General features: G+C 37.0%; 1 protein-coding gene across 1 annotated transcript in view; it reads right to left on the bottom strand.

Moving 5' to 3' along the window:
- Positions 1–1,616: 1,616 nt before the first annotated feature.
- The window catches only part of snx17 (sorting nexin 17), a 44,483-nt gene continuing 31,029 nt past the window's right edge, over positions 1,617–15,070 (bottom strand). The window contains exons 12-15 of the mRNA XM_078399721.1: positions 14,066–14,143; positions 12,991–13,065; positions 10,137–10,178; positions 1,617–8,108 (exon numbers count right to left, since the gene is read on the bottom strand). Coding sequence (XP_078255847.1) covers positions 7,989–8,108; positions 10,137–10,178; positions 12,991–13,065; positions 14,066–14,143 — 315 coding nt within the window. The 3' untranslated portion in view covers positions 1,617–7,988. The remainder of the gene's footprint in view (positions 8,109–10,136; positions 10,179–12,990; positions 13,066–14,065; positions 14,144–15,070) is intronic.

Raw genomic sequence — 15,070 nt, 5'->3', positions numbered from 1 at the left:
CACATACAAGGAATGTGCCTTGGTGCTCCGCTCGCAAGTAACAACACGAACATACAGTAAACAATTAAGAATAAAGCATAAAACATAAATACATTACAGTTTAAACATGAGTGAAATAAACCAGAGCAAAAAGAGACTAGACTTTTGGTTATTGAGTAGAGCTGCTATTCGTGGAAAAATGCATTAGGAGCCCATGCCACAGGTATTTATCCAGGTAGGATAGAGTATGTAGTTCGAATGTTAATACATAATATGCCAATTAGCATTTCTATTTGTGAATAAAGTTCAAATCTATTTCAGGACAGGCAAAAAGCACACTAGTCAATGAAGCACATCTTGAATGTGGTTACTGTCAGATTGGAGATGTGGTAAGCAATTGCCACTGCCCGTTTCTTGAACAATAGTGAAAACAAGTATTTTTCTTGCTTGTGCAAAGGATTACTCCTCTGAACTTCCAACTAATAGCATGCAAACTACCCCAAAGCCAAAATCTCTTTTAAGCATCTACCTCAAAATACAATATTTTTTCAGTAGTACACTGGAATGTCAGCCTACTTGTCAAATCCAAATGCTCAAATCTAAATGCGAGGCTTGCACCAATGGCCACCCGAGTTAAGAGGCAAGAATGCTACTGGTAGAACCAAGGCAACACTTGATTCAATCTAAAGCAGTTTTTCCTATATTGCAACTTTCAGCCCTCAAAAAATTGCCGCAATCAATCTGGGATCGTACTCTGAAGACCAAGAAACCAAAAATGATCCTGAATGCAAGAAATACAATTACTTCTGTATTCTCATTTTACTGAAGTACTATATTCAAACCAAAGTATAAACATAATAATCTTGTAGGTTTACATGACATGGTATACCCAGCTATAAATTCTGTACCTAAGCAAACTGCATCAACCTAACGGCACAATTAAGTTGTTCAGATGTTGAAAATATGATCCCAAATTGCTATTTATAATTTGAAAATTAATTTCAGGTAGACCATAAATAGGGAAGAATATCAGCCAAAATAGATTTGCATTCCAAGTACCAAACTTTTGCACATTTTGCTTTTATCAAGGAACACACAACATTCAAAATATGTCTTTGTATGAAAGCCAAATTCAAATGTACTGGGAGCTCTTCACTGGTAGCCTGGTTCACCTAAACTGGTATGTAGGAGCCATTTACGCTTAATTTAGTTACTGTCATTGTATTATGGCTATGTTTAATATTTCTAGTTTCTGTCTTTTTTGCATGCTTGTGGGTGTGATTTGATACGTAATGGGGAGTGTCTACATGGAAGGAGGCTAGCGTAGCCACAGAGATTGTGGGTCAGTTTAGTCTCAGAGGATGGAGAGAATAGTTTTTTACCACGCTCGCGCCAGTCACACTCCCGTCGGCCACTCACGACTGCCACACCCGCGCCAGCTACACTCCCAAGGACCACACAGTAACGACTACACGATTTTTACTGTATTGTTTGAAGAAAAAACAGTTGATAAGAATGAAAAGTTATGAATTACTCTTTTGATTTGTGCTACTTTAATAAAGACCAAAGAATCACGAAACAGCATTTGGAAGATTCATTTTTGTTGTCTCAGAGTGCGATGCGTGCAGAAGCTGTACCTCCATTCCATCCCCGAGCAGTAATGGCTATCGAAGTTGGACTTTGAGAAGGTATAGAAACTGCCATTACATGGTAGCTCCCTTGTCCATATCGCATGTTTGGCTCCCGTGTGAGCGTGCTACAATTCCCCTGCATTTACAACAGGTTTCCTGGGGGGAAAAAAGCTATATCCAAAAAATATCTTTCATTGTTCACCATTGTACGATGCAAGGGAAATGGTTAATTTGAATCGTGTTTTAGTTCTTTACAATGAGTGGCCTATTATACTGATGAAAAGCAAATAGTCAAATAAAATCACATTATGAAAATAGTTTTATTTGCATATTATACAATTCAAGCTTTTTAATATAAAAATTAAATCTGCTTATCAGATTTCTGCTGGTATAGATACATACAGGAAAACAAGCTATAATACACTCGGCAATTAGTGTTGCATTAAGGTGCATTTACAGGGTACTGAGAAAAAAATAAGCAACTTTTAAGTCATAAGGTCAGTGTGACAGCAAGGTTAAACATGGTAGAACAATAACATTTTGTGTAACATGATCAGAGTATTAAACCTGGTGAGTAACAAATGTCAAAAATAGGAAACTTCAAATCTTAACATCGTGAAAAGTGAAGAGAAATTCATATATAGGCCATGCATTAATCCTGAAAAATTCAAACACTAATCGATAGGATTCCAGTTATAAAATGTATAATATTTTAGTTGATCTATTATCAATATTGTGTACCAGTTTTTAATTCAAATGAAGAATCGGAATTCTTCAAAAGATATCTCGATCCCAGGTACAACTTCTATCATAGCTAAGATTACAGCTGTAGCTGGGTGAATATTGTAAAAGTCTTTGGAAATGGTCTCTTACTTTTTCCTATCTGCTTTGATGAAACCAACAGATTTCAACTCGAATATTCGTTTAAGACTGCACATTGTTTTTATCAAAAAGTAGAATGGATGATATTAGAAACAGAATTTTATGTTCAATGGCAAAAGCGACACAATGACAGAATCTTGACTAAGCTCATGATATGATTGGCAAATTCACAGCATAATTCTCAACCGACTCATTTAAACATTATGCACCCCAGCACTGGCCATCCAACTTGTGCAAGCATTTTGAACAAGTGCCTCACAATTCAAGCATTATGGTCAGTTTAAACTGTAAAAAGGTCACTTGTAAAGTGCTTCAAAACTGCAACATTCAGCTTGCACTTTGTATCCAAAGGTTTTTGAAGGAAGACTTTCAAAACATCTTGGATCTTTTATGCCAAAATGTTAATACAAGATGACCCTGATGAGAGAGGGGGGACTTTTAAAGTGTGACGTATGATTTTGAACCCTTAAGTAGGGTGATTTGTCTGGTAGTGAAAGAGTTTAACACAGTAATGAAGACTCTTCAGTTACAAGGGGGAGGGGCAGGCTGCAAAATTGTGACATTTGTCAATGTAATTCCAAGAAATTTATTCCATTCCTGAAAATAATTTGGATGTTATGCATGATCTCATATTTCTATAAAGTGACAAGATTAAATGTTTATTGTAACATAATTTATCAACTACTTTATGAACAAAGATTTAAAAACAATAAAAGTCAATTTTTGAAAAAATGCAGGACCCTCAGATGCACCTTGTCTTCAGTAAATTTCTAACAAGTGTGGATTCACACTGACATCAAAACAATCTTAATAAGCAGTGGTGTACATGCTGGTATTTAAGTTCAACCATTGTATAATTCATTTAAAAAAAATCTTGCAACATTTAAAAGGGAGACATTCAAATGATAGAGGATACATGTAGACAAAGCTAAATATTAAGATCAATTTTTTCAGACAAACTGACTTAAGGTGCTATAATATGATAATTATCCATGTTTATAATGCAGACATATTTCATTGTACATAATGCATTTTTGCCCAAACTGTTTTGCGTTTATGGAAATTGAAAATAAAGAATTGTACGTTCTATAGTACAAAAATAGTTAGTTTATATATTATAGATGGCAATGAAAACAGATGTTTCAATATACAGAATAAAAGACATTCCTTAAGTACCTCAGAATAACCATGCACTTTGCTGCAGGGAATATTAGAAGTATATGAATGCATGTTTAATCATGTTAGATAATTGTAAATATCTTGTTTAAATAACTAGTGGAGATTCACCTCATTAAAAGGTCTCCTTTAAGAAGGCTAATTATATGTCTTTCAACATTGTATGCAAAAATACAAAGACTACAATTATGGGCTTAGCACAAGTTTGATTGCTTAAGCCCTCCATACATACCAATAACAATCACAACTATACTCTCTATACATGTTTCAGGTTCTCCATACCCAAATTGGAATGCTTTCTTGCATCTCCAAAGTTAATTAATACAATCAGGCTATCATTTATCACTCAAAATTTAGTCCCAAAGGATCACAATTTTAAATACAGCATTAAAATTCCTGACTCCCATGTATAAATCCTACATTAAGGATTTGCAGATGTTTTAATTGAAATAAAAACAGGAATAGCAGGATATACAAGGCATTGAACTTCCACTACTGAATGTTTCAAATACTAAATCAGTAATATTTACAATTGTAAAGGAATGACTAACATAACTAAAACATTGCGCTATTATCAAAAGTGGAAGCAGGTAGCTTCATGGCCATAACTGTTAAGGTTCAAAAATATTTTAAGAATCTATTGCATTTGGGAACCAACTTAAACAGCCACAAGGGATCTCAATTTTTTGGTAAAACTTGTTCCTCTCCTGATTTGCAGCAATGGAGATTGAATACAACCCAAGGAAATCTAAATGAAATAATTTTAATAACTATTGGAAAGTACATCCATCGCCTATATCAAATGTGGATGATTAAAGTATTATGAGATAATGGCGGGGACAGAAATTTGAAACAGAATTTTTCTACTTGCTTATTGCAACTTCAGTGGAAGGGCCTCATGAAAGTTGCTTCTCTTTTACAAGAATCTCCAAGGTTCTCTTGATGAAAGGCAGAAACATGGAAACTCATTCCTCCCCGCTACTACAATTAGTCTGAAGGGTTCCGAAACAAAACGTCACCCAGCCATCTCCTCCAGAGATGCCGTCTGACCCACTAAGTATCTCCAGCACCGTCTTTTTTGGTAAATTAGCATTTGTAGTTCCTTGTGTCTTCAATTTTATTTACTGTAGGAGACTACTCTGTTGTACAATATTATTGCCACAGAAATATCCTGACATATTTCAGAGACTTCCTATGATTTCACCCAACTAAAGTTAACTCAAAAGATGGAATAAACTCAAGCTCTCTATAAACAATATTAAAAAGCATAATGCTGAGAAAGTGAACATATTACAGTATCACGTGGTGTTTAGTATTTTTTTGTTTTTTTGGGGTATTTTTTTTTAGATAATCAGCCGCAGACTATGATGACGTCTCATGCAGGCATATTTCAAAAGCAAATAATTTTGCCCAGAATACCAGAAAACTAAAGCCAATAAACACTTTGCACCATTGATTTTTTAAAAAAAGTTTCTATCTTTCCCATCTTGCTTAACCAGAAATTCAGATACGAGTAGTTCTAATGTACACTTAATCCTCAGCAAGGAGATAGAGTGTACCATATTAGTCCATGTGAGCTGAAGTTATCCGCATACATAGTCGGACCACAAGGCATATACTAAAGCAGAATTAATTTCTGGATAAGAAAAATGTCATAAAGATAATAACACAATTTTTTCTTCTTCTTCCATAAATTACTTCAGATGTTCTCAAGTTATTTTAGCAGTCACTAGAAGGAAGGCAACTATTTCACTGGAAATAGGATGCAATTCCCAATGTATGTTTCTGCACATACCATCTGAAAAATGAGATGCTGTATAGATGGTCAGATATAATTATCTCTTAAAACATTATTTTCTTTTAATTTACAAAGTAGGAAAAACAGCTACTAAATAACAACTATTGCATTAACTGCATTATCTTGGATATTAGGAATTGGTCCTGACCAGTTATGACAACCATTTTAATGAGACATATCTGGTGCAACTAGAAATAATAACCTTCAAACTGTCAAATCTGGGTTAAGATTTTTGCTTCACCCACAGCTGGAATATTGTAATTCAGTATTATTTATGATTTTTATGCATCCACATATATCTAATCGTTTACTTCCTGTAATTCTGCTTATTCTTGCCAACTATTTTTAATTCAACTCTAATCCTAACATGTTTATATTTGTAAAATATCAGTTGGAGGCTGAAATAAAGATTAAGCTGGAAATACTTAGCAGGCCAGGCAGCATTTAGGACCTTTTCAAAATGATAATCATCCCTTAATCTGTGAAAAGGTTGTGAATTCTATTATTTGCTCTGTATTTTTGCTTTTTTTTCCTGCTTTTAAGATTCACATTTTCAACTGTCCCTTTACCTCTGCAGTATTTATCCTCATGTATGCAATCAGTTTTTCAGTGTCACTATTTTGAAAGTCTGTCTTAGTATTACTGCATTGGCTTATCAATGACTTAAAATCTGGGGCAACGCAGGTGTATGAATTCAATTATAGCCAATTTTTCTTCTTTTGGGCTATTTAAAATGGCTCTGATAAGATTGCCAAAAAATAAAATCGAAGGCATCAGCCATTTCAGAACTATTATTCCATGTAAGCAGTTGCAGATGCAAGGGTCACCTGGAAAGACAACCTAACAGCAGTAACATCAACCATGATTGATATCAGTAGAATACAATGCCATTATCAGAAAGCTGGTATGAAAAGACACAGCATTAAACTACTGTTTAATCAGAGAAATTCAACATTTTCCAAGTTATTTAATGCAAACTGTTGGGTGGGTGTAATTTTAAGGATGGCCAAATTTATATAGGAAGCAATCAATGAATAAAACATTTTGCAATGGGTGGGAAAACATGCTCATTTTAGGGATAAACGTTAAAAAAAGTCCTAAATCTTTTTACTAAATTGCATGGATGCTTGTAATCTCAAATTGTCTACCATCCAAGCAATGATCTTTTAATTCTTAGCGTGCAAATGCTGCATGACTCATCAGTAATCGTGTGTTAATATATTCAAGAGGATGGTTACATTGAGAACATGGCATTCTTCTCATTTATTGAAGTTAACAGCTGACTTCATATCTTCAATAATTGGCTAGAAAGCACAAACTGATAATTTGACACTGCAAGTATGGCAAGAGCAATCTGCGAGATTGTTTAGTTTGATACTAAATGATCCTAAATGTTAACATTTAGGCTAGTTAATTAAACCTTCTTTCGGACTTTCACTGGCAAAATTGCAAAGCAATCTTTCAACAGCATTACAAGTTTTGCCTATGGCAAGGCTGTGGTGAATATTTGGTCAGTACTTTTTAGCTGTTACAATTCTGCTAAAATTGTGATCAAATTAGTTTGGTTTTCATTGTACCTTGTGTATATTGTACAAACATGATTAGGACACGTTAATAGAGAAAACACTTGGGAGGATTTAAATAACCCGAGAATGATTTAGTTTCAATGCTGGTCTGCTCCATGAATGAGCAACTTTTTAGAAACAACCTCCAATGTTCTGCAATCAAAGCAGAGTGCTGGATCAAAATTAGGTGAAATTAATCTGATTTAACTTGCAACAATAGCCCCAGGTCACTAAATTATAGGTTTATAGATATAGTATTCTGCTGAAGCACTTAATATATTTATATAGATGGAAAGGTGATAATACAAGCCATAAACCATTAACATTAGATAAAGGCAATACAATAAAGAGATAGCAAAACAATATCAAACTTGCACTGAAATAAGGCAATTGAGAACGAGTAGTAATTTTGCCATACAATGACCAATGAGGTTTTCTCTGCAACTTCATACTTGAGCTTTCACACCTAAATAATCAACGTGGTGTACAGGTATCTAAAAAATGCTTTGTATCCACACTGGGTGGATGCTATGGTTTGGTTATAGGATATTTTACAAAACTCTGCCCCTGTCTGTAAACAAATTAATTTTGTCATTCATCTTTAAATTTAACATTAGAAGCTAGCTCCATTTTGAACACACTGCTACTACTGATTTCAGATAGTTTAAAAAATACTTAAATTCAACTGATATTTGTGTAAACGAGGATCTTATAGATTTTCAAAACAAATTTGAATCATTGTGCAAAATATTATAGGAAACGATAATTTGGTGTTAATCATGTTTGTAAAAATCTTGACTAACATTGATTCATGGTTGCATTACAACCAACGACGGCATCTTCATAATAGCAGTCAGGGTTCAATCTTCCTGATTCGATTCAGTGCAAACTGATCAGATGCAAGTGCAAGATTTTGGTTTCACCCCCAGCCAAGTAGATTTGTTCTCTTGACTGACTTCACAAATCGTCATCACCGATTCCCTCAAAGGCATAGTTACCGTGGAGGTTATTACCACTGATGTCACCAGAGGAATTAGAAGTGCTGATCCCTCGAATGCTCACAGAAGAAAGTTTACTCTGCAAGAGGTCGAGATGGTGAGGAAGGGGGGAAAAAAGCATTAAATACCATTTTTAATTGATAAGAATCAGTTAAAAAACTAATAATGTTAAAAGTATTTCTTTTCAGACATATGACAGAGAAGTTATGGTAAACTACATATATAATTGGGCGTGTAATGAATTTTCATGGCATTCTCTTATCTTTAAGCTAGACATGTGAATTGAAATGCATCCTCAATTTGAAAAGGAATCCAAATTTCCACTGCAGCAGGTTCAAATCCAAGATGCACATTTTTTAAATAATAATCAAAATTCTAACTCAAAACAAAATCAACAAATCTTAACTCATAATTCATAAGTTAGCTATTCATTCCATCTACCTTTCCTGGCCATTGACAAGGCCTGTCCAATTTAATCGTGCATCTCAGCCTTTTTCCCACAAAACCTTGCATATTAATCTTCTATTTTCCACCCAAATTACCTTTTGGAAGCTTCTACGGAATTTCCATTCAGTTTATGAAACTTGGTAATTTATAATCTTGACACTTTTCCAAATTACTTTTATTGATGATCTTTGCTCACCAGACTCGAGAGCAAATCACTTCCTTCTTAGACAATGGACAATAGGTGCAGGAGTAGGCCATTCAGCCCTTCGAGCCAGCACCGCCATTCAATGCGATCATGGCTGATCACTCTCAATCAGTACCCCGTTTCTGCCTTCACCCCATACCCCCTCACTCCGCTATCCTTAAGAGCTCTATCCAGCTCTCTCTTGAAAGCATCCAACGAACTGGCCTCCACTGCCTTCTGAGGCAGAGAATTCCACACCTTCACCACTCTCTGACTGAAAAAGTTCCTCCTCATCTCCGTTCCAAATGGCCTACCCCTTATTCTTAAACTGTGGCCCCTTGCTCTTGCTCTTTCAAATCCATCATTGTTGAATCCTTCTGTGAAGATTGCCCATTGCCTTTTTTATATGAAAGAACAATCCCAGCATCTTCAATTCCATCATATAGTTATTCCAGTAGCCCACCTTGTCGCCAAACACCACCTACTGGATTCACTAATCTCCCTAGTTCCATCTGCCTATCTCTCATGAGATGACTTCCATTCACACCTTCCTTTTAAATCAGATTTCAGCATTTGTAGCTTTTGTCACCGCTCATTATTCAGTTTGTTTCCACCTTTACCTTCCCTCCCCCAGTTCCACCTCCCCTACATTTCTTTGCTTCCTTCCATCACAGACCAGCCTCCAAGTTCCAACCACCCCTCCTCCACCCGGCATCATCCATCCATCGCTCCTCGCTTCTTTATACATGCTACATATTTCAGCAAGAGTAGCTAAGATAAAACAGAATCCAATAAAGAGCAGAACATTGCACAGCATACAAACATAAAAAAAAACAGGTGCAGGAGGCCATTCAGTCCTTTGAGCCAGCACCGCCATTCATTGTGATCATGGCTGATTATCCACAAACAGTAACCCGTGCCTGCCTTCTCCCCATACCCCTTGATTCCGCTAGCCCTGAAAGCTTGATCAAACTCTCAAGTTCATCCAGTGAATTGGTCTCCACTGCATTCTGTGGCAGAGAATTCCACAAATTCACAACTCTCTGGGTGGATGGGTTAAATCAATGCCAGAAACTATTGGATTGCATGTCAAATTATGCACAAGCATAGAAATCCCGTAGTTTATATTACATATGGAGTAATCATAGTGAATGATAGCAGTATCAACATCCATTTCAAAATCTGGGAATAAAACACTGGTTAATAGTATCTAGCATTCCATTCCCAGACAGCAAACATGGGATTACTTAAGATAGACACAAAAAGCCGGAGCAACTCAGCAGGACTGCCAGCATCTCTGGAGAGGGATGGGTGACGTTTCAGGTCGAGACCCTTCTTCAGATTTAACATCCTTTACATTACGCTACATGTTGACAGAACTTTGTTCAGTTCAGATGAGGTGAAATGAAAGTGCTCAAATACTTCTACATAGATAAAATTAAAACATTTTAAACCAGAATTAATAATTATGCTTACCGAGAGTTTGACAATAGGATCTCTGTTTGAATCAGGTGAATCCTAAGAAACACATATAAAGCAATTTGAAATTGTTCTTCCACTATTTTAACACATCTCATTTTTTTAAATAGTAGTGATATGGAGGCCACAATTACGTTCCAAGGGATTACCAACAGATAGGATTCTGAAAAAGTTGCTACATCAGTGATCCTTAATACATTCTTGCAAGGTCAGGTCGATATGCAGATAATGTTTAACATTATGTTAGGACACTAGGCTCTTACCATTTGTCTGAATTTGACCAATAGCCATTTAAACCCTTCTAATCTCTATATCTGTCCGAATGTTTAAGTCGTAATTATATCTGTGTTTACCACCAATGACTTGTACAGTTGGCTGCTCATTCCAGATGTGGATTATTGAACTATTCTTCTAAAGTTGCCCTGAGGTCCCTCTTAAATCTCTCCTCTCAAACCTAAGCCGATGCCCTCTAGTTTTAGGATCCTCTGCCTGGGAAAAAGAATGGGTGTTCACTTTATCCTTGCCTCTTGTACACCTAAATAAGGTTGCATCTCAGCCTCCTAAGTTCCACAGGAAAAAAAAAAGACCCAGCCTATCCAAATTTTCCCTATAACTCAAGCCTGCAAGCCCAGGTAACATTATGATGAGTCTCTTCTGCATCCTTTCCAACTGAATAACATCCATCGTATGGCTGGGCATTACTCGAAGTGTGGTGTCACCAATGACTTGTACAGTTGCATCATGATAGTTTCAACTTTTGTATTCAATACACTTTCAACGAAGGCAAGTGTGCCAAACACCTTCACCACCTTCTGTCCACCTGACTCGCTACTTTTTGGGAACTGTGCATCTGTACTCCCAGTTCTCCGTTTTGGAACAACCTCCAGGGCTCTACCTTTTACTGTGTAGGTCCTGCCCTGGTTTGACATACCACAGTGCAATGCCTCATACTCGTCAGAGTTAAATTCAATTTACCATTCCTGGGCCCACCTTCCCAACCAAGCTGAATCCTTCAGTAAACTTGGATATCCTTCCTCACTGTCCTCTATACCACCAATTTTGGTGTCACCTGAAATATGCCTCCTCCATTATCCTGAACAACGCATCAACATCTCTTGTCAAGCAGAGTTCCCAAAACGTGCCAGCCTTGCCCTTCACCCTAACGTTCTGGACCCTGGCACCAGGGATGAAACACAACATCCTGGAATACCATTTGCTGCCATGCCCCTGACTATAGAGATTCCTACCACTATAACCCAACAGTGTGTAAAATCATGAGGAAAAGATTGGGTAGAAGCACAGAATCTCTTGCCAAGGTGAAGGGGGAACGATTTTATAGGAATCGGAGTGGTACCTTTTTCACACAAAAGGTGATGGGTGTATGGAGCGAGCTGCCGGGGGAGGTAGTTGAGGCAGGGACTATCTCAAAGTTTAAGAAACGATAGAAACGTTTTAGACAGGCACAAGGATAAGACAGGTTTAGAGCAATATGGGCCAAATGCAGGCAAGTGGAATTAGTGTAGATGGGACGTGTTGGTCAGTGTGGGCCGAAGGGCCTGTTTCCACACTGTATGACTCTATAAGAAAATAGCAGGAGTAGGCTACCAAGTTCCTCAAGCCTCAACTGCTCTTTTGTGCCTGATCCCCATAGTCTTCAATCTTTCAAATATTTAACTATTTCCACTTTAAAAATGTAATGATTTACCACCCTTTGAGTAACTAATTCCAAAGATTTACTACCTACAAAGAAGAAATTTCCATGCACCTCGGTTGCTGACACTCATCTTGTAACCAGATCCCCTTGTCTGTCATTCCCTCACTAGAGGAAACATCTCAACATGTACCCTGGTAGGCCCCCTAATGTTTGAATTAGATCTCCACACATTATTTTACATTCCAAGGAATACGGACCCAATTTGTCTCTCCTTGTTTGTTTGTACAACCCTGTCATCCCAAGAATTAGCATAGCGAATCTCCTTTGGACGGCCTCCAATCTTTTCCTAGGTAATGGGATCAAAACTGCAAAAAATATTGCAGCACCTTGTACAGTTAAAACCCTCCATGTTTTTGAATCCCAAATCCTTTCCTAAGAAAGGCCAAAACCTCCATCGATTTAAATATTTCAAACCAGATCACAGATAACACAAACAAATGATTTGTTACACGATTGGTCATGTGCACTCTTTCTAGCTAAGATGGATACAGAATCCAATACCAATATGGAGTATATATAGAGTACTCCATTTTGTCCAATTTGTTTCTGTGCTCCTCATGGTGTAATGATCAGATAAATGTAAATAAATTATTTTGTACACACACACCCCCACCCCTCCTCTTGGGGATGGATGAGATCCTTTGGCAAAGAATTTTGAAACTCAGAGAGTCATAGCACGGAAATAGGTCCTTGGGTTAACGCCTCCTTGCCAACCAAGATACCCCAACTAAGCGAGTGCCAATTGCCATGTTGGCCCATATCCCTCTAAACCTTTCCTATCCATGTACCAAGTACTATTCAGAAATATATTGCATTTTACCAGTACTTTTTGCTCGGGATGGCATTGAGGTAAGAAAGACTTGCTTTTTTTTTTAAAAGCAGAGGAATTGAGAGAAAAAAAATCAACTTCAAAATTACAATTTTTTATCAGATTCAGGAAGGAACACCACATGCAACATGAGGCAAGAGTCTGATTTTTGACATCAGCTTTTTTGCAGTGCACATTAATGCTTTATAGTGGTAGTATATACCAGAAGAGTAGGCAGCTGTAAAGTTTCCAGTGAATACAACAACCAATTCATTGACTACTCATTCAATTCAAATTTGAAAATAAAACTGCAAAGTAAATATTCTAACCAGTAGTGGAGGGGACTTCACAGCTTGCTGGCTGTCTGATCGATGCAGTGCACCATTTATTCTCTTCTTCAGCATCTGCAGATCAGGGATAAAATGTTAGATAAAGATTCACATACACAAAAACTTGTTCATTCTGATGGAAAACACAGCACTTGCTCAAATCAAGTTCTACATCAATTAGGATAAAGTACTGGCATTAAACCCTATCAGACCCAATTACAGAATGCATTGCCCCAGCACTTCTCTAGTAAACAAAGGCTTTTAATGGTGCAGCCCAGTGGTGCATCTCGAAGAACTGCTATCTCACAGCTTCAATGAACTAGGTTCAATCCTGACCTAGAATGTATACAATTTGTATACTCTCCCCATGACTGTAGGGTTTGTCCAGGTACTTTAGTTTACTCCCACATCCCCAAAATGTGCGAGTTGGTTGATTAATTGACCATTGTAAATTGTTCCAGTGTAAAATCTGGAGGAAGCTGATGCAAGTGTGGGGACAATAAAATGGGTTTAGTGCAAACAGATGTTGGACAGTTGATGTGGACTTTGAATTGAAAGAGACAATTTTCCATGCTGAATGAGTAGGAAGGAACAGCAGATGCATGACCGCACGCTGTAAGACCTCATTGCTCCAACTGCATGGATTCTGCATGGAAATCTGATCTCCTCTATGCTACGCAACATCCTGAAAAAAAATCACCTTTTTTTAATCATTATCAAAGCAAAAATTTGAAACATTAAGCCTATTTCTTACAAATACTAGAATGTTGCATGTCACCTCACCGTTTTCCCAAGGGCACAAATGAAAGGGCAATAAATTTCAGGTTTACTATCTGCGCATGCATTGTATGAATCAAAAGTCAGGATATATTTTATAAAGTATTACTTCGGAGAACTTGATTCAAATTGTTTCCTCTTGCAATAACCAACTTAATCTTAACTGAATTATGGGTAAACATGCCTCCTGGGATCCATCAAATGCACATTCATCACTGTTTGCCTCAAAATATTTCAAAAGTACAGATCAAAAGCTTACAGGTTTTTGGCCTAACAATTCAAAAAATGTTGAATTTACCTTCTTTATATTGCCACCTGATTTCTTTACCATGAGCTCATCCACCATTGCTTGTAAAGAGATACTCATCATTATTGCCTAATAAACAAACACCAGTCAGAACAAATCTCAGCCTCTATTATGTTATGTTACAAGGAAACAAAATCTTCAAAAAAATTAAACATATGTAATAATGTTAAATGTTTAAGAGGCATCTCAGATATTTGCCGCCATTAGGCGGGACATTAAATACAACAGAAGGTAGATTATGGTGCGACTGCACAAATCATTAATTAGGCCACAACCCGGGGATGGTCCGCAATTCTGATTGCTACACAGCAGGTATGAGGTGCATTGAAGAGTGCAAAGCATGTTGTCTGGATTGGAGCATTTCAGTTACGAAGAGAAACTGAATATGATGAATTTGTTTTCTTTGGAATGGTGAAGGTTGAGGGTGACCCAAGTGAAGTACATAAAATTGAAAGAGCCAGAAGAAGAGTAGAACCATTTCCCTCTTGACAGAGGCATCTATGACAAGAGGGCATACATTTGGAGGCAAGGGGTAGGAGATTGAATGGATTTGAGATTTTTTTGGGGTAGATGGCAGTTTAAATTAAACTCATTAACTAAAAGGGGCAGTGAAGGGTAATATTCTAATGAATATTTGAAATGCCATTGAATAGAAATCTACAGTGAAAATCTACTCGGAAAATTGAAATAGTATACATGGATTTGTGCCTGGAAGGTCATGTTTGACTAATCTTCTTGAATTTTTTGAAGAGGTTACCAGGGATATTGATAAGGGCAAGGCTGTGGATGTTGTCTATATGGACTTCAGTAAGGCATTTGACAAGGTTCCACATGGAAGGTTGATTAAGAAGGTTAAATCGTTGGGTATTAATAGTGAGGTTGCAAGATGGATTCAACAATGGCTGAATGGGAGATACCAGAGGGTAATGGTTGACAATTGTATGTCAGGTTGGAGGCCAGTGTCTAGTGGAGTGCCCCAGGGATCTGTGTTGGATC

Source organism: Rhinoraja longicauda, chromosome 5, assembly GCF_053455715.1.
Source record: "Rhinoraja longicauda isolate Sanriku21f chromosome 5, sRhiLon1.1, whole genome shotgun sequence".
Taxonomy (NCBI): domain Eukaryota; kingdom Metazoa; phylum Chordata; class Chondrichthyes; order Rajiformes; family Arhynchobatidae; genus Rhinoraja; species Rhinoraja longicauda.
Note: the sequence above shows the minus strand (reverse complement) of the source record. Positions and strands in the feature narration are given on the sequence as shown.